The following is a 19,745-nucleotide window of genomic DNA, read 5'->3' as shown; positions in this document are numbered from 1 at the left end:
CCTTGACTCATGCAAACGTGAAACCACCAGTTCCAATCAAAGAACTGTGAGCACATGGTGGGAGCACCTGCCCTGTCCATAACCTTCAAAATGGCTGGGAAACCTTTGCTCCAGCAAATGGGAAGATCTGGCAGGAGAAATGTTTTGCCTAGGCATCAGAGAGAAGGAACAGATGGGGACAGGCTCCTGTTGTTTGGCCAAAAGGACATTTAAATGGGCAGATTGCACATTTACATTTAGAGCTAGGATCTGGATGTTTTACAAGCCCAAACTTAATCTGTTCAAACATGGACAAGTCCATTTAGCATGGCTGGAGGATTTTCATAAGAAAGACGTGCCCGCATATTCATCAGTAAAAGCTTTCTATGGTGTTGTGCATAGCAAATTTAGAATTGATTGACTGACTGAAATAGACAGGACTGACACGGGAGATGCAGGTCAAAACACAAGGATAACAATATGCAGGTGTTTGTCAAGGGCACACAATTTATTCCGATTATGCTTTGTGGCCAGAGTGCATCCCAAAATCCTCTAGTCTGATTTGATCCCATCTATCATTATTCTCTTTGGCAAACACAATGCCATTGAATCCCTGAAGAATTATAGAGCAGCACTGCAGAAGACAAACAATTTACTGGCACTTTGCCTCACTGAACAGCACTGTCAGCCTGCCAGGAACCATCCATTTTAAACAAAACATGTTTTAGGCACCAAGCTCCACATTTCTTGGACACAATAGCTCACAACATTCTCTAAGCCAGGTACTTAAAATAATAGAACCCAGTCAAACACTGATGTAATTCCCATTACACTGATTTTATTACATATATTACATGGCAGAGGAGAACACAAACATACCAAGAGGATGCCAGAATTATAGAGCTAAACATCTGATTAATACGTTGCTGAGCTAAAGATCTGATTAATAAGTTGCTGAGCATACATGGGACCATAAAGTAATTTACTTAATTCTCACAATGTTTTTGAAGCACAAAATACAAAAAAATACTATATTATTTTCTTGTTGCATATAAGAAAGACTGGGACACCCATATTGACTGTCTTATCACTCCATAACACTAGATCAGAATGAATCCTTTTAACCCCGATTTTATCACATTCTTTTTGATATAGAGTGTACTCGGAATGTATGAAGAGAGCGGGGGAGGCTTCCTGGCAGGCTGCTCTGCATTAACTCCCTGTCCTACCTGGCTGTAAATTAAGTGGGGAGTCAGTGCAGTGTGCCGGAGCAGGACTGTGGGCCCGAGGCAGGTAGAGCAGAATAACAGGACGCTCGAGGGAAACCAGCCACCACATTATGCTGCAGTGAGGGCCAGAGAGCTGCGTGTCTGACAGCCCCTCGCCCTCAGCGGACACTCCAGGACCACTGCCACTGAATTCTCAGGACATTTACATTATTCAAAGATAAATGCATTGTCAATTTTGTGTCTCCCAACACTAGATATGCTTGCCGCTTCACTCCTCCTGCAGCCAAAGGTGGGTTCACCTCCGCCCACTGGAAGACACACTACAAATGAAATCAAATGTCTTTCTCAGCGGTGCAGAATTACTTAACCCTGCATGCTGCCACACCGCACTTGGATATTGAGATTCTAATGCTCAGGCCCATAGGTGAGCGGGACAATAAAAGACAAAAACGTACTTGTTCTGAATGTGTTTTTCTTTATGCTGAAGATATAGTACATTAACTACAAGCACAATATTCAGCTCTATTTTCATAGTAACAGTGCATACATATAGCAGAAGTATAAACATGTAGTCTTTTAAACTTAATTACAGCACATATATACATCTAAACACATGTCATTGAAATATGCTCTCAAATCCTTTATAATTTTGACAACAAACGTCTTTGCAACTCTTTTTTTGAATAAAGGGGGTGTCGTCCCTGTTTTAATGAAGCACTTTAGCAAGGTGGCTCAAGCAGAACAATCAGAATTGGATTTAGTTTTCTAAGTTGGAATAGAGCAAATATTTGGTTTTGCGTGGTTCTGGTCCTGGTATTGTATAAGATATTGTCTTTGTGCAGAGATTCATGGATAGAAAATGCAAACCAGGAGACTCAATTTAAACCCTGATCAGTACTTTGTTTTCACCATCCCACAAAAAGGTCTATTTTAGTCTCCATGATCTTGTTTTCAGATTTAAGAGTGTTTGTTTTAGACTGATATTGTTGTAGATTTGAACTTGATTAATTGCTGTACAAATGCATTACTGTTAATGTAGTGTTTTTTATCATCAGGCAGAGACAGCTCTTTAACCACTGGTGAAGTTTGAAGTACAGTATTACTGTTTTTTGGTATCTTTGTATCTGTTAATTAACAATATAATTTGTATCTGTTAATTGAAGATTCTAAGCACATAATCAAAGTTCTGTATGTGCAGAGTATTGCAATGTTTTTGTTTTTGCTACTTAGAATGATCTTTGTGCCACTGTATTCTGTCTGTCCAGCGCACATCAACGCTCGGGACGCTTCTTCGACAGTCAGAGCATCAGCCACAATGATGTGAGCCATGAAAAGTTTGACTGAGGATTTAGAACAGTCGAGTTTAAAAGTGTTTTTTGTTTTTCTCTCAGAATAATCTCTCTTGGTATTTTAATTGAAATGTTTAAGTTTGAAACATTCAAACTTACAATGAATAAAGTCAATTTTCTTAACAATCCATCTCTCGTATCAAGAAGTCACAGACTATTTTACTGTAATAATGTGTTGAGGATTACAAATGGAAACTGCACAGAATCATTCTTTATTCTGCAGACAGATTAAATTCCAAACCCTGTTACTGTAATAGGCACACTTGTAGCTCGCCATGAATTAGAGCTCTAATTAGATTAGGTACTATTTTAAACAAAATAACACATTTCTTATGATCCATAGGTGTAATTTATAGGAAGGCCAGGTTCATTTTCCTGGGCAATCAATTTCGTGGTGTAGCAGAAGACTAATATAATTATGTAAAACGCTGAGAGCTGAGTATCGCAGTCAGCACAGAAGGGTTTTTGGAAGATAAATGAAGATGCAATTTATTCACTCATAATTTTGTATAGAAAGTGCCTTAAAAGAAATCCATATGGGCTTCAGAATGAGGTAGGGACACTAATACTTTTTGATAAGGACTAACAGAGCATTATAGTCAAAGCTTGGGTAATATATAGTTACTTCAGGTTTCCTCACATCAGTGGGCTATCTTTCACTGTGGGAAGGACGAGATGAGCCCTGTGGCCAAGCCCTCTAAATCATATCCAGAGGAGTGAGTCATTTATTATTGTTACAATTATATCAATATCACTAACACATAAGAGCTGCGATAAATCCAGGCACATGAGCCTCTGACAACATGCATGATCAATGTACAGGGCTCGCTTAGCCACCAGTTATTTGGAGCAGTTTGGCCGTAGGTCGCTTTGTTGAAGTGTTTTATGAATCAGCACCCTTTGCACAGCTCACAACAGAAATTTGGCTTTACGTGATATCTCACTTCATTTGTCTTCCTGGTTCATGTTGAAATATCATAATCCTTGAGCTACTGTTTGTGAGAGAGGTATTCTATGTAGCCTATGATCATTTTGAATTATTTAAAAGGCCTTATCAAATCATGATGTGCTGCACTATTTTATTTGTTGCAGGTTTTGAATGCACCAACATCCGTTCTGTTTCTTGTTTGGGCCGGTAAAAAATAATGTTTGAATTTTATGTATACAAAGCTGTTTCCTAGACACTTGAAGGAGAGATCAGTGGTTACCAACCTCTATAGTCACTTAATAACCTCTGAGCTCGTCTGGTGATTCTTCTCACTAGTATATTGTCAAAGCTATTAAATTAACTACCACAAAAGTACTATTCAGCGCCACCTTCTGTGAAATCTGAATTCCATCCACCCCCTGGTAAGAACTTGCTATCCTGAAAAATCTGTGATATACCTTAGCACATCTGGGTCAGTTTATCCTACAATATTTATGTTTTAAGGAAAGGCTCTGTATTGGTTGGTATTGGGTATTGGCAGATAAAAACGCTGGATTGGTGAATCTCTACTTTCAATAATGTGTTTGTCGATACAGACCATAATCATATAGATCCCATTATGATGAGAATATTATAATGGCCAATGCTCCTGATTGGCTTCATTCTTTTTGCAGTTGACGCACGATAACAAAAGTTAGTGCATGTGAGCAGCTGATGAGTGCAGGCTATGGTGAGTGACGGGGCAGTTGGCAGCGATGCCCCACCTCGTCCACAGAGCCAATAGCTAATGACAGCAGAGGGCAGACAACAGAAAGGACTTGTGACAATGATGTCCTCCAGCCTTCACATTCTCTGTCAATGTTTAGCCCTGCTCCGGCCATGGAGATAGATCGGGTTTCTCATGTGTATCTGATTCCCCAGCAAAAGCTGTCATTTCAAACTAAGTTAGAAACACATCATACAAACGGAAAAATCTTTAAAACTGTGCCATCAGAATAGGTACAAAATACAGAATAGAGTTAAGTATGAGCAAAAGCAGAAAACACAGGTTTATCCAATATAGTATAGTAATATTATATTTATTTCACAATGTAAATTACATTATTAATTATGATTTATTTTTACAAAGGTTGTCAATTCCTTTTCTGTCTCCCTTAAAATGCAGATAAGAATCATTTAAAAAAAATAAAACATCTATGCTATAATGAATGTAATGAAAAAGTCGTATTCTGATTGCTTCAGCACTCAACATTTCCAGGGCTTCACCACTTGAGAAGTGGATCGCTTTTAGTCCAGTGCCGTCTTTGTTGTAAAACGGTTCGGATGAAAAGTTGCTGCTTTTCCATCTGAAATCTCACAATCTGGCTTATTTCATAATGGCAGTCGCCCAAAATAAAACGGGCTATATTTTCTGACATTTGAGGGTGTGATGTCTTCTGGTGTGGCGTGTTCTCTCCTGGGTTGTCGCGCGGAAAGAAAAAGTGGAAAGGAAAGAAAAAGTGATTTACGCACCAACTTTCAGCACTGGGCCTTACGCATACATTTTAAGACGACTTCTTGCAAAATTAGGCTTTTGTAAATAACTGTCAACACTGTTACTGAACATCAAACGCCATGAAAGCGCGGCACTTCTCCGTTCTCCTCTCCCTGTCACAACATGGCGCACCAAGAACGCTCAATTTTTATGTCCGACTTAAGTTAAAATCGTCTAAGAGTTTGACCTCGAGTCCGTTAGCAGCTTCTGTTATTACTCATTATTAGTTAGCCTATCGTAGCTACTTCAATGGGGGTATTATTATGTCTGACCAGTGGGCGTGGTTTCCTCCGCTTCAGACCAATCAGAACAAAAATGCGTCTGGCACATCCGCACAGAGCCTGAATAAACGATATTGAAAATATTTGTTTGTTTTTTTTAGACTCGTGGTTGAACACTGCAAAGCAAGTTTAATGTGCATCTTTTGAACTGAACCAAGATAAAAAAAAAAACATTGTTGATTTTTGTTTTGATTTTTGAGAGCCTTTTATTGCTCCTTATATTGCGTTATTGCGATATCACATCAAAAGGCTGAAGGCTTCTTTAACACAAAGCATTATCCTACTTAGCTGAGATTATTAATTGTCTATTTCATTCTTGAGCAATATTACTATACTGTTTTATTGTGTAAGATGTTGTCATTAAATGTAGTCTACATATTAGGCCTATATTCACATGAATAATATACTTGTTATTGTAGGCTAGTTTTATGACACTGCCTAATGACACTGCCAATACATGCTCTTCGAGCATGTATTGTTTCTCTCTATAGTTTTTCTTTCAGAAGATCAGACGATGCCTACTACTTGGCTATGAGCTTCAAAGATCTGATGTAGGCTACTTTTAAAATGAAGAATGCATCTTTCTTGAATCCGAGAAGGCGTTTTCTTTTTGTGGATTTCCCTTCTCATTAGAGGTTGGCCTGCCCAGTTTGAAACGTGTTACTTGGATTTGGAATGCAAATGCTTTGTTCACGAGGAGGAGGGATCAGCGAGGAGTCTGAAAGCGACGAGTTTTTGATTAATGAGCTTTGAAATGGCTCTCCAGGAGCAATAAAGGATGAACTGCGCTCTCTTGCTGCTCTGTGCGCGCACACCAACGCGCGCCGCCATCGCTGCATCATTTCCAATGTCAAAGTAGTAGCCTATTTCTCCACTCGTCAGTCACCATTCTGTTTGAGCTTCTCCTCGGAAAATGTTTGACATAAAATTGTAAAAGGAGGGATACGATTGAAAACGGGATCGAGAATTAAATTGATCTGTCCGTCATTTAGATTGTGAAAAATAATTTCTCAAATAGCTATTGTTGTCAGAGTTCCACACACTATTGGCCTTGGAAATGCTTCTAATTAGGAATTAGATCATTAGGAAAATGTTTTTATGTTATAGAATATTCATTCGTTCTCAGCCTAGCTACAAAAACATGCTGACGGAATAAGCACAAGGAGAAATCTCAGAATGAATTTTGCACTATAGGTCCATAATCAAACCAAAAACAATTTTAGTCAGTCTACATAATAAAACTGTTCAAACTTGTTTTAATTGAGACATTGTAAATTCAGTTTAAGTTCAGGTTGGTTTGTTTGTATTCTAGCAGAAAGAGAGTTTTAGAAACTGACAAAAGGCTTATTGTTCATCTTCTTTTCCACTAAAATACATCTTATCCTTAAAAGTGTGTTTGCATATTAATAGAAATAATGAACATGACATATTTGATCACTTTATTTACAAAATGTTTAACACAATAAAATATAACATTTTGATATCATTAGGGTATGTACTTTATGGATAGGCTACCAAATGAAGGAGTAACAATGGAGAACAAATCAAACAATGGTTACACAAAGTGACATGCTGGTGATAATACTGTATTAAATACTTAGATAGTCTATGTTCTTAAGTTGACACAAGATTAACCATGGACATACAGTATAGTGGTGTTATACACTATAAAATGCCCCGTTTATCCCACTTCAAGAAATGCACCTTGTCATTTCAAACCCTGTTTCCCACACTTCCAAGTGCATTGATGTGTCCAATCTTACAAAAGTTACACGTATAAATACTCGCTTAAACGATAAATAATGTGCAATACCAACATAATTAAATAATAAATAGAGCCGAGTTAAAAAGGATATGCAAAAATATGCCAATAAATAAGTTTGAAGTTCTCGAGGAAATTGCTTCCTGACAGACAAAACATTCTAATGTTTCTTTTTCTTCTAAAGATGAGCTTCTACTGTGATCTACTAGACTTGTCTTCAAGTAACGGCTTGAAATATTTAGTCCAATACTGCGCATCGCACATGAATAATGAAACAAACTGACAACAGTCTTGTGAGCCCCTACTTAAGAGGAATGGACAAAGCTGTATTCAGAAAATAATGACACTATAGCATTAATAGTCATATCAATAATACTGTAATAATACACGACTCACTCGGAGCGAAGTTATTAGACTAGTGAGGTAATAAAAAGAGCGCAACATAATTTGGCACCCACATACACGCGCAATCGCTCACGGAAACACGCACAGACACACACAAGGTAAGACATTTTACAAATGCGTGAGTTTAGGCGCTTCCTGAATCCTTCCCTGAGACGCTTGGAGAGACGTGAGGTCTGTGTACGTGGGGTGGGGATCACAGGGTCCGTGGTGGTGGTTTCCTGGGATCTGCGCTGCGCAGCTATAGTCCACACTGGTGGATGAGGGGTGAGGAAGATGACCGAGGTTGAACATAGGGCCCGAGGCTGGCATGGAATCAACAAAGTTCCCACCCACGTAAACTGGGCTGCCTTGCAAATTGGCATTGGCAAAAGTGCCGTTGCTCTGCATGGCGTGGTGGTCGTACTCGGATCCCGGGTACCTTTTCTGCTGCGGGATGCATCCACCTAACGGCGCCGTGTAAGCAGCCAATCCGTACATGTTTTGCTGTGGTTTAGCAAAGGAGGGTGGTGAAGGCGCGTCATAACTGAGGCTGTTCACATTTTGGAGTTGCCCAGAGTATCCAATGTGATTTGGGCCACTCAGTGGAGGGCTTCTATCCGGCGAGTGTCCCAGAGGGGAATGCGCAATGCCTTTAGATTTCTGGTCCTTTTTGTATTTCATCCTCCGGTTTTGAAACCAGATCTTTATTTGGCGCTCGGTCAGATTCAACAGATTGGCCATTTCCACTCGCCGAGGGCGACATAAATAACGATTAAAATGGAACTCCTTCTCCAGCTCCACAAGTTGCGCACTGGTGTACGCGGTTCTGACCCGCTTGGATGCAGGTCCTGGTGGGCTCTTTTCATCACTCACTTCACCTGAAAACAAACACAAACCCACGTTTTTACCAGATCTTCAAAATGCAAACATCCGCTTTCTTTGTTGCTATTTTTAGCAGTAGGCCTAATAGTGATTCGTAAATGGTAAAATAATGGCTTTATTTAAACCAATGATAAAAACATGTAATTATTTTCCAAAATAGCCTACTTCAGTTGTGTGTGTAAATGATCATTTGGAACATTGCCTTTACCTCCGCTCGCACTACAGTTGTTGCTTTTCTGTTTTGAGTTTTGCCGGGACTCCTTCATCCAGGGGAATATCTGCTTGGTTAAGGCCGGTGTGGCAGAGCCTGATGCACCAGAGGGAGATTTTTTCTTGTTGGATGTGGAACTATTTGAACCGGGTGAGGCTGCAGACAGAGGTGGAGGCTGCGGCTCGCTAACAGTGCTGGCCTGGCTGCTGTTGCTCTGGGCACTGCTCTGGCGCATGCAGTCTTCGTTCAGCTCACTGTCTTTGAGGCTCGGGGTGCGCACTGTGGAGGTCTGAATGGGGCACACTGGACCTTGGTAGTCAGAGTCAATGCTGGCAGCCGTGTAGGACTGGTGAGATGGGCCATAGTTGTATGAGTCAGGTTTGGCGTAGGTGTATCCTCCAAACAGTCCAGAGTTGTCATAATAGGTAGCTTTCTGCATGTTGTAGTTTAAAGCTAACACGCCAGGGGCATTGGTGTTGTTTTTTTCACGTGATTGGTGTCTCCCACTGTCTCTTGAGTCTCTGACCTAAAAGAGAAACATCATAAGGCACGGGCATTGGGTGTCCTGAACCTAAACCATTCACACCACAGCAGATGTGTGCCACAAATGGCCGATTGACAGTAGCACTACTCTGCTCACTTCTACAAAACTGTTAAAGTTTAACTCACGTTAAAAGGACCCTCTGGGGGACTTGAAGGCTCCCTAGAAATAAGCTGATTCAGCTTCTGACACAATGGGCTTTTCACTAATCACGAGCCTGACAAAGGCCGTCACCCATTGTTCCTGCAATAGAAATATATTCCACCACGACGCGCGCGTTTCTCCGGCTCACAAATACACTGTTCTGCAGCCTATTTCGACCTTAAACAGGATTAGTGTTTATGTTTGCGTGAAGAGTTTGTTTAGATGGAATATTTGAGGCAGTGTGAGCACAAAGCATTAATTTATGTCTTACAAATATAAGCTATAGCCTATATGTATTATTCTTATAAATAATAGTAATTATAATATATATGTATACATGTGTAAATATATATATATATATATATATATATATATATATATATATATATATATATATATATATATATATATATATATATATATACATTATTCTATTTATTTTTGCTAAAGGAAGAAACTGCTGGACAGACTTCAAAGGCCGTATCTTTGTGTATGTTGGTGGTTCGAGGAGGTGCAGTTTGCTCCGCGCATAACAATTGCACCTGTCAGTGTGGACCGCGGCAGAATTTATGACCGCAAATGTTATGGTTGTAAACGGCCACAGAGAGGAATGAAAAGCAAAACAGTACTAAAGACGCACCGCGTAGGAGGAAGGCATGGGAAAGAATTTTATCGTCGACCGTTTCTCTCATTCAAAGCCCGGTCTGGACCCAAGGCGTCCATTCTTCTCCTCGAATCAAACCTTCACTGAACCACGGCGCTGCAAAAGCCGATAGTCACTGGACCCCGCGGTGAATTCTGCCCATTTTATATTTCTCATTTGCTTGTGTAGTCTAACTGTGTAATTTGGGTGACATTAGTCTTTATGTTTTATTTAATTTGTATGGGTTCAATTCCATAGGCTAAATGGCTTGGTCTTATAGCTTGTTCGTAGCTTTATTCAAATCTACACTTAATATTTAAACTAGCGCAATGTTACATTTTTATTCATTTAATTTCTTACTCACCAAAATCCGCGCAAGGGGTGTTCCTTACGTGCACATCACTGCAGCCTCCTCGACCTGCAAAACAATAAAGCAAAATTCACTCTTAATTTAACACAATCTGCATTCGTTTTACTGGCCCATAAAAATTTAGCCTACGGCCTAGAGCTATTGCTAAAAAAAAAAAGAGGCTAAAAATAATACAATTTCAAATCCCTCAAACTATGGTCTTTTTCTCAAAATTTCAGTTGAAGCCTTTTCTTCCCTTTTTTTAAAATCCTGAGTTGACATGTGATGTTGTGGCTCTGCCTCAAAGGCTTTCTGAAAAAGTCCTGCATGTGCACTTTTCCACAAAGAACTCCACAAATATTTAGCAGTCATAAGCTTTTTGTGTGACCCAAAGGTCAGTGAGTATTAAGACAAAGTTTAATGAACAACGAGCAGTTTGCTTCAAGAAGCCGTCCTCTCCAAACGGGCCGCTTTTCTCCTTTACGCGCGGAGCCGCTGGAGCCGCAGGACCAGTCCTGTTCCATTTGTGGTTTGTTCTTGCATCTGAAATGTGTTGGATTGTTGAATCCCGGCTTGTGGACTATGGGTTTGTTTTCGTGTCGCCTCGAGTGCTTTAGCCCACTGGTACTAGCAGCAGACTAGTAGCAGACATGCTGCTCTTTTCATTGCGCTGTGTTTTTCGCCTACGCGCTTTTACGGTAAGATTGGCTCACACAATGGCTAGACTCTAAGTGGAGTGTTATGATCCTTTTAATCAGCTCTGTCGCGCCTTTAACTTAACAATACGTCAACATATGAAACCATGCTTTGATTAAAAATAAAAATATGAATTTCATGGGCCTTTCCTACAATTTGCAAACGCTCATTTAGGCTTTTTGTCGGCTGAAAATCATTTGCACTTGCCTTAAAACACGGATGCAATTTTTACTATATATATAGAACATAATTTCATAATTTGTTTTTTATCAATTATTTTTGTCTAATAAATCCCATCATGGACTGACTATAGGGTCATAAGAGTAAAGTGATACTACGATATAACAAATGACTTCAAGGAATAGGCTACATTAACGATAGGCTAGACTACTGATGGTACAATATATATTAATAATTTCTGACCATAATTACTAAAATGTTGCCTATTGTTTCTTTTAAACCAAAATAAAATATAATATATATAAAATGAACGGTCATTATACACAATGTGGTGAAATAAAGGCCAAATATGTTCTTCTTTAAAAATTGAAATAAAAGCATAATAATCCAACTTAAATGTGCTCAAATAATAAGATATCCAATCTGAACATAATTTTAGGTTACAAGTTAATACCGTACAGTTGAAACCACATAAATCACTGCAAACGCCACGGTGACGATAAGACAACAAATTAATGTGATTTACGATCCTAGAGTCAAAAAGTAAAGTTCCTCTCCTACTTCTTCCTCGGAGCCGCTTCTTGTCAAAACAGAGTGAGCTAAAAAGCGCCAGGCATCTTCCGTTCAATGTGTCGATAATATTTGAAGGCACCTCTTATTAAAATTATGAATCTGCTTTTGAAGAGCGGCAAGTAAAGTCCATATCCGCGTGCACCAAACGCCACATTAACAAGCATCAGCCCAGTGAGTGGAATAAATCAAACACATTTCCCTGCTTTATCGTTAAAGGTTGCGGTGCGCCGCGCAGTTGCTTACCTGTGTATCAATTCATCATAATACTCCTTAGTTTGTCTGCGCACTCTCCAGCGTAAATCCTTCAGCCTTTGTCTGGACACAACACTGTCCTAACCCTGATCTTGCTGTTTTTCAGACATTTCCATATACCAGTGGAGACACTATTCCCGAAAGATTGGAAGGTCTCGCATACAGCTACCAATAAAAAGCCAACAAGGTAGCGTTATTCCAGAAAAAAAAAATCCTGGCAATCAATCATCAATTGATATGTGTAGAATTGAGTCTGGGATAGGCCTGCACTCATGTGGAGGCGGCATTAGGATTTTGGTGTTTCGGAAGCTTTATGATGACAAATCAAGGCAGTGCCTTAAGACACAAGCATATTTGTTCACGTGATTGTTCCCCTTCACCCTGCTTCCAGCAGCCTTACCTCACCAATCCATTTTGATAAAGGGTGGTGTTTATTTCCTCGTCTGAACTGTGTGAAAATCTTCCTCCCCGTTTCTCTTGATATGCTCATGAACATTTAAACCTGCCTTTACAGATACAGCTTTGTACCCAAATATGTACATTTCTGCAATTTCAAGCATGTGTGTGTAAAAACCCTAGCCTTAGTTTTCTGTTTTTTAAAGCAATTTATCTCAACAATAGCATATTTTTTTCTATCCAAAGCACATTAATTCTAAAGAGCTAATTATTTTCAATATCGTCCTATGTTGCATTTTGTGTTATTATTGTGGACTTTAAAATGTTTCTTCGTTTATTCTTAAATAAATGGCGTGGGAGTTCTTTCCATCTGTGCCTGGATTGTATTCAAATAAACCACATTATCATCTTTTGTCTGCTGTGTCTTTCTTTACACAAAGAGTGGACCCAGAGCTTGTCTTGTGCTGCTTTCATTATCAATCACACAAAAATAAAGATAGATACACGGTTCATGAATGAATTAGAAAATTAATCCCTTTTGTGTTCCGAGGGGAGGGTTAGGAGCGCGCGGCCACCGCTGACTGTGAAGAGGGACGTTCGGCTCGTATCGCCACGGCATATGTTCAGAGGGCAATAAAAGTGAAAGATTTACAGTTTTCGGCCGGCCCCCAACAGCATTGCATCCTTTCAGGAATTACTGCCAATGATTTACTAGCAGCAAGATCTGTCAGCCCGTACAAACTTGTACCACATTCAGGCATCAAATTCACATCAGCCACCAACAATAAAAAACACATTAGAGTCCTGAAGTAGGCACGAGAGCGTTCCAAGACAAAGGCATCAACCAACTATTGTGTTGAAAGTGTCTCAAATGTAATAGTCTGTTAAACGGGATCGCCACATTTGCGCACAAAGCCATTGTCAAGGTATTGCTGTTAGAGCATGCAAGCACCCGTACACGCGATTCACACACTATAATGAACTATGCCAAAGTGTTAAAATTCAGCTTCAGCCGAGCCTTTTATGAGAAGAAGAGGGAAAAGTCCGTGCGCAGAGCGGTACTAACCGTAGCATGAAGAAATGTGCCGCGCGCACAAATCAAAGGCAGCAATTTATCAAATATCCCGACATTTGATATCGTCATCCAGCAGCTCAGGCAACATGAAAAATGCAGAAATGTGTACGTACCAAAGCATCCATCGGTTCGGATGTGCTGCTACAGAGAAGGCTACACTTGCACCGGCTATCGGATATTATTTTCTTGGGGGATCTCTTCAGTTTTCAAGTCTGATAGAGTCCTCGCGATTAATGACGACGCCGTGTTTCTAGGGGGACGTGCTGCATTAATTATTTAGACAATCACGTGGTCGAGAATAGAGAGTCTGGTGGTATAGTCTTTGGCTTGTATCTGTTGATGCTTATATCTCAGGGGCTTGACTGGATCCGAGAGGCTTCTGCGAAAACAGCTGGAAATCAAATATGGCCGGATGGAGAGCAGTACGTCGTATTCCAGCTCTGGCTGCAGTGTCATTGAAAATGGCACTGCCTTTGGCTTCCATTTATTGCTGTTCAGACATGTAGGTCAGCGTGGCTACACTCTGCACGTAGTGGGCTGCTCTGACCTCACGTGTGATGATGGAGACAGCTTTTCATGCACACCTTAAATTCTTAATTATGATGAAAAATATCTTATAATCCAGAAGTGATTTCAATAACGTATTTATTTCAGATCAACCCTCAGTAGGGCTGTTGTTTTAGTAATAGTGTGCAATACGATTTATTGTGCAATAAGATGCTTATTCATTTAGTTTTCTCCATAAATCCCCGTTCGCCTCTCCTCAGCATCTATGAGATCGTCATCAGTGGCAGCATCACTTTGTCCCTGCTGCTTCTCCTCCCAAGCACATGGCACGCGCACGCGCCCGCGCACACTTATCTCTCCAAGTTTTGGACTAAGTCCGGTTATAGTTTGTATAGACATGGGTCGAACATCAGTGATGTAGCGAGATTAAACCTGAAATCAAACGTTTTAAGTGCTTTGATAAGATGAGCGTCATCACTGGATCAGAGGATCAGACTGGCCTTTAGCCTTATCACTTTTGGAGTGTTTAACTAAGTTCACTTGTGCCTGTCAACATTACAGTGAATGTTTCACTCTGAAGACTTAATTTTGAGTCTTTATACCGTATTCCACATAATCTAATCCCATAGTACTTTTACGCAGGATGTTTGTTGAATGTGGAGTAAAGACACACGCACGCGTTTCACGCGGCTTCGTCATATTAACCCTTAATCTAGTGACATTATGATGTTATTCATATGGTGTTTCAATAAAGGTAGGACTAGATTGCGTTCTGTAGCAAAATGTTTATTAGTTAGGTGAAGAAAATGTATAGATGGCAAATATTTGGCACTGTAGTGAATCTTTGCAAAAGGCCAACTGGCCGCACGCACATTCGTTTTTCCACAGAAACTGGGAGTTAGTTTTGTAAAGAGCAATATTATTGAAATTCAGTATAGTAAGTACCAATGCAAAATACTGCAACACAAATTTGGTCTGGAAAATAAATAAATAATAATAATTAAACAAAAATAAAATATACAATAAAAAATACACTCACTTTTGTAAAATTCTTTTGGCTACTTTTTAACAAAACATTTACGTACGTTTAAAATGTTTTCGTAAATAAAATTCAAAAATACTTACATTGAAATGCATAACACAAGGAAGCTTTTACAGAAATAAAAGTGGCTCTATAAGTTGAACAGACATTTGCGCACGTCAGGACTCTTTCTGTCGCTTGTTCCAAAGGCGCACAATTCTAACAGTTGCTGCTTTTAATCTTTGCGTCCATTCTGCAATTTGCTTAAATGCTGTAGCAGTTTGCACTCTGTCCGTGGGTCAGGGGCTGGAGGTCAGTCCTTGCAGCTCAAGCGTGGCCTCTGGATGAACCTGGCCGCGCTTTGTCCACCTTCGGCCCGAAATACCTTGGCTCCAAGACACAAAAAGTCAAATGGCTCTCTTTTTTGCCCAAAAGATAAGGATGAAAAGACACCAGCTCGGTTTGGTCTCACGGCCCAAATTCTCACAGGAAATTAAAACTATACCTATAGCATGCTATAAACGCACACCAATTCATAAACAGTTCAATGAATACTTTTATTTAAAATTGTATGTTTGCTATAGTAAAATGTACAAAATTTAAACAAATAAATAATAAATCATACAAAAACTAATAATAATTATGTTCCTAAATACTTTGTGTTTCATTCTTTTCGACGAGAAACATCCATTATCAGTTTTATGCCATGCAAAGAACAAAAGATCTTTTATAAAGAGTTTCAGTTGGCACGAGAGAAGCTCTGAAAATGTACATTGTTTACAAAGGTGTCTGGGAAGATTTATAAGGGCACTCGGAATACTTTGCACACAGGAATGTCTGGATTTAGCCTTGATCACATTTAGGCTAAGAGAAAGCCAAAGCCTTTCATATAAAATAAGTTAAATCATACAAAGAAAGTTACCTATTCTGTAGCATTTCTAAAAATTCAAACGGTTTGGCGTGCTCTATGAAAATTTGTTCAAGTATAGATTCAGGCAAACATAGATTGTGTTTGGAAGTGAATTAACAGCTTGTGCGTAATTATAGGCTACATGAATGGCGTCCCCTATTTGCCCAAAAGACAATTCGAGGTTCAAACCACCGTGAATTCACGTGAAATGAGTTACAAGATTTTCTGGTCCATATAAACAGCGGAAATGTTCATTTAAATGGTGTAAAATAGAGTTATGCGGATTTCTGCTGTTGTATTTCAAACATTGATTGTTTCTTTAGCAAGATGAAAGTCAGAAACACTGCTTAGGTAGTTTTCAATAAATCAGGAAAAAAAAGAAGCAGTTCCATGCAGAGGTCAGAATGCAGCCTTGTGTTTTCCGTACAGTTCACTCCTGTGTATCTCTTATAACGTGGTGATGTCCGTGTGGGAGTCCTTGTGCAGATGACCGGCCACTGCAGGGGCAGATCTGCCCTTGGTGTTGGGCAGTTTGTGGTCCTTCTTCCATTTCATGCGTCGGTTCTGGAACCAAATTTTAATTTGCCTCTCAGACAGGCAAAGTGTGTGCGCGATCTCAATCCGCCGTCGCCGGGTCAGGTACCTATTAAAGTGGAATTCTTTCTCTAGCTCCAAGACCTGCTGCCGCGTGTATGCGGTTCTGGACCGTTTAGGCTCGGGCCCCGTGTAATCTGGGTTCACTGGCAAGAAACAAACACACAGAGTGTCACCAAATGGGAGCACTGCACACAACAACAAGACAACACGAGGCGCGTCCTGACATAAGTTTAGTCAGTTTCAATGCTGGAAAAACCTAGCAATGAGAAACGAAATAAAACAGATGTGGGCGCAATTTCAAGCGGTCATTCTGACTTCTGAGCAGCTTTGAGAGGCTCACTTCACAGCCTATTTCCTGAGCTATAAAAATTTATGACTTGTGTAATTGGTGAGGCCTTTCAAACATTGCTATAAATATCGGAGTGAAAGATACGAGCGCGTCTTACCAGTCGTTACGTGCACTTTCTTCATCCAGGGGTAAACCACTGCTGGCTGCTTGCCCTGCTGCCCGTTGAGGCTCTTTGTGTTCTGCTTCTGGCCACACGTCCTGTCTCCGGTCGCTTGAACCGTGGGCCCCTGTTCTCCGTGCGTGCTGAAGGTGTCCGAGTTGCTCTGCGTCCTGTCATGTACATGACCCCGTGGCGGCACCGTGGGCTCCTGTGCCGTGTTGCAGCCGAAGGACTGCTCCGTGAAGTTGGACCGTGGGTAGATCCCTGGATGCTCAAAGTCAGTGTCCTGCGCTGGGCTGAAGTAGTCCGCGCCCTGCTCAGGTATATAGTTATTTTGGGAATATTCCTCACACGGAGGAAATTTCGGATCCACATACTTAGAGTTCACCATATACGAACTCATGGCCATTAATTTCTGAAGGTAGAAAATACTAATTTTTCTCGAGTTGTCTTTTTTTCCTCCCTCGATAAAGCCCTCCTACTTTCGTGTCAACTGAATAAAGTTAGCGAACCATGTGACCAAATTGGCCAATGGAGGTGATGCTCGCTGATAAACGGGTAAACACTCAACTACAAGCAATTGAATTCAACTACACCTACTCCCGAATTAGACCTGGGAAGAGGAGCAGAAGAAGAGCGAAACAAACAAACAAACAAAAAACAAACAAACAAACAAACAAACAAACGCGTGTAGATTACAAATTCACAGCATAATTCTGCAGCGAGTCACGCAATTTATAGTTGTTACCTCATAATTATAATTTTCCAAATGCGCACAATATAAAAGTTGAATAAAGTTGTGTAAAAGTAAATGCATGTTTGAAATTTAAAGGGTTTGTGTGAGTCTTCTTGGAGGCACGGCTCTGAACACAGGATCCAACAAAGGTTACTAGCCCTTTGGCATAAAAGCACAAAAGAATGACTGCGGACAATTGATGGACAGTGTCTTTGTCGGGACAGGGGTCATCCAAAAGTTACTTGAATCCCATCACTTCATCTGTTGCCTTCCCTTTGACTGCTGCGTCTCTGGAGTCTATTGGCCAGAGGCAGAGGCGCAGCCAGCCCAGGGAATCAATAATGAGGAGCCACCGTGAGCTACAGAGCAATAAAACACATTCTGCTCAAATGATACTCTGTTACACTCAGTCCACTCCATTCCCACACTGTCAAATAATAATTATCAAGTGAAACATTTCAGGTCACGTAACTATCTCTCAGATAAAGTAATATTCTTTGGCCTAAACGCGTTAATGTGGCGTGTGAGTGTCTTAAAAGGTTCTGTTCTATTTATGGCCTTAACTGTGTGACGGGATCACCTGACATCACGTCAAACAATCAACGAGCCCAGAAGATTGCAGCACAATCAATAAATCGACGTTTGTTCATCGACCACATACTCCCCTAGGATCGAATTTGTGACTGTACTTTTATCACACAAATTCGGTTCTACAGGGTATATATAGACGACGGTTGTGACCCTGGCCCAAGATTTGCAGGCAATCCAACACAAAATCATTTGATAAGGAATAAGAAGGAAGACGTCACAGAATGACCCATTTGTCTGGTCAGGTTTTACGCAATGGATGTTGGCCTCTGTCTTGTGACTTATGACAAGCACCACTTCAACTATTTTTAAAACACTTCGTTAAAATAAGAAACATGAAGCATAAGTGTGCCAAAGGCCATTTGCTAAATTATCCTTAATCCAGTTTAAGGATAGAAGAAAAAAATAGCATGTTAGGGGTTATTTAAAGATAATGTGTCTGTTTTAAAGAACTCCTTCAATAACGTGTTGAATAAATATTTATTTGGGGAAAAACACCACAAAAGCACTGAATTCATACGACCATGGTTTAATACGCAGATGTCTAAGTGTATTAGTTATATGAGCTGTCTAAACGAAGAGGCGATGGGCCACCGAGGTCAAGCCAAATCATTTACAAACTTATCCAAAAGTTCAATTATTTCCCGTGCTCTGACAGCTCAAAGGGTGCAAAAGTAAAGCAAGGTCCTCGTAAGCCATTAACCAGCGCCACATGGAGCTCTACAAACCCACTTTTACGCACTAATAAGAAGTTAGAATATCACCGAATTAACACAACTTAAAAGGAATAAGATAAGATAAGATAAGATATTCCTTTATTGTCCACACATGGGGATATTTCGTTGTTGCAACAACACAGAATCAAACAAAGCAGTGTGCTAGTTAAAGTTTATATATATATATATATATATATATATATATATATATATATATATATATAACATACACACACACAGGTTTTGAGTGAAAGCTTGTATTTTGAAAGCTTATGTTTTTTGTGTCCCTTTAGTGAAAATGGGAGTCATTCAGTGGCCGCCACACACAGGCCTGCTGCTTAATGATGAGGCCTAAACCTCACTTTGTTACGCACAACATTTTGATGTGATCTGTTTGTTCTCTGCGGTATGTGTATACATCATTTTATTTACTAATGGTTCACTAATACCAAAAGTCATTGAACACCATGTGTTCTTCTTTTTTTTAACTATGGCACGTTTGATTTGAATTTTGTCTCACATCCCTAATTCCTGGAGAATAAGCGGTCAATTTGAACGATGTATGAGAACTACTGTGCGTATATAAGATGCAAAAACTATATGAACACGTTGGAGATTCTTGTAGTGCGACGGTGTGACCTGGCTTTCACCTCATCCTTCAGACGGGTCAAAGCCAAGATTCACAAACAAAAGAATTATAAAGTCAGCGTTTCCCCATCCATAGCTTGCCCTAAAGGAGAGGCCAACTTGCACCAGCTTGACTCCTTTTAACTTCAATTACCACAATTTTCCTCCATTTGGAAATATGTTCTGAAAACGAGCTTTGAACAATA

At 40.0% G+C, this 19,745-nt stretch overlaps 2 protein-coding genes across 2 annotated transcripts; both read right to left on the bottom strand.

The window, feature by feature from the left end:
• Positions 1–6,725: 6,725 nt before the first annotated feature.
• On the bottom strand, positions 6,726–12,223 carry hoxd3a (homeobox D3a). Its single transcript, XM_072444487.1, has 4 exons — positions 11,909–12,223; positions 10,232–10,285; positions 8,537–9,065; positions 6,726–8,324 (listed from the first exon to the last, which is right to left on the bottom strand). The coding sequence occupies exons 3-4, from the start codon at positions 8,976–8,978 to the stop codon at positions 7,576–7,578; spliced, it is 1,191 nt and encodes a 396-aa protein (XP_072300588.1). The 5' UTR covers positions 8,979–9,065; positions 10,232–10,285; positions 11,909–12,223; the 3' UTR covers positions 6,726–7,575.
• A 3,236-nt stretch (positions 12,224–15,459) lies between these two features.
• On the bottom strand, positions 15,460–18,259 carry hoxd4a (homeobox D4a). Its single transcript, XM_072444488.1, has 2 exons — positions 16,870–18,259; positions 15,460–16,566 (listed from the first exon to the last, which is right to left on the bottom strand). The coding sequence occupies exons 1-2, from the start codon at positions 17,279–17,281 to the stop codon at positions 16,274–16,276; spliced, it is 705 nt and encodes a 234-aa protein (XP_072300589.1). The 5' UTR covers positions 17,282–18,259; the 3' UTR covers positions 15,460–16,273.
• Between the last annotated feature and the right edge of the window lie 1,486 nt (positions 18,260–19,745).

Source organism: Eucyclogobius newberryi, unplaced genomic scaffold, assembly GCF_026437365.1.
Source record: "Eucyclogobius newberryi isolate DKJ021-1_F unplaced genomic scaffold, fEucNew1.0.hap1 SCAF_14, whole genome shotgun sequence".
NCBI classification, from domain to species: Eukaryota; Metazoa; Chordata; class Actinopteri; order Gobiiformes; family Gobiidae; genus Eucyclogobius; species Eucyclogobius newberryi.
Note: the sequence above shows the minus strand (reverse complement) of the source record. Positions and strands in the feature narration are given on the sequence as shown.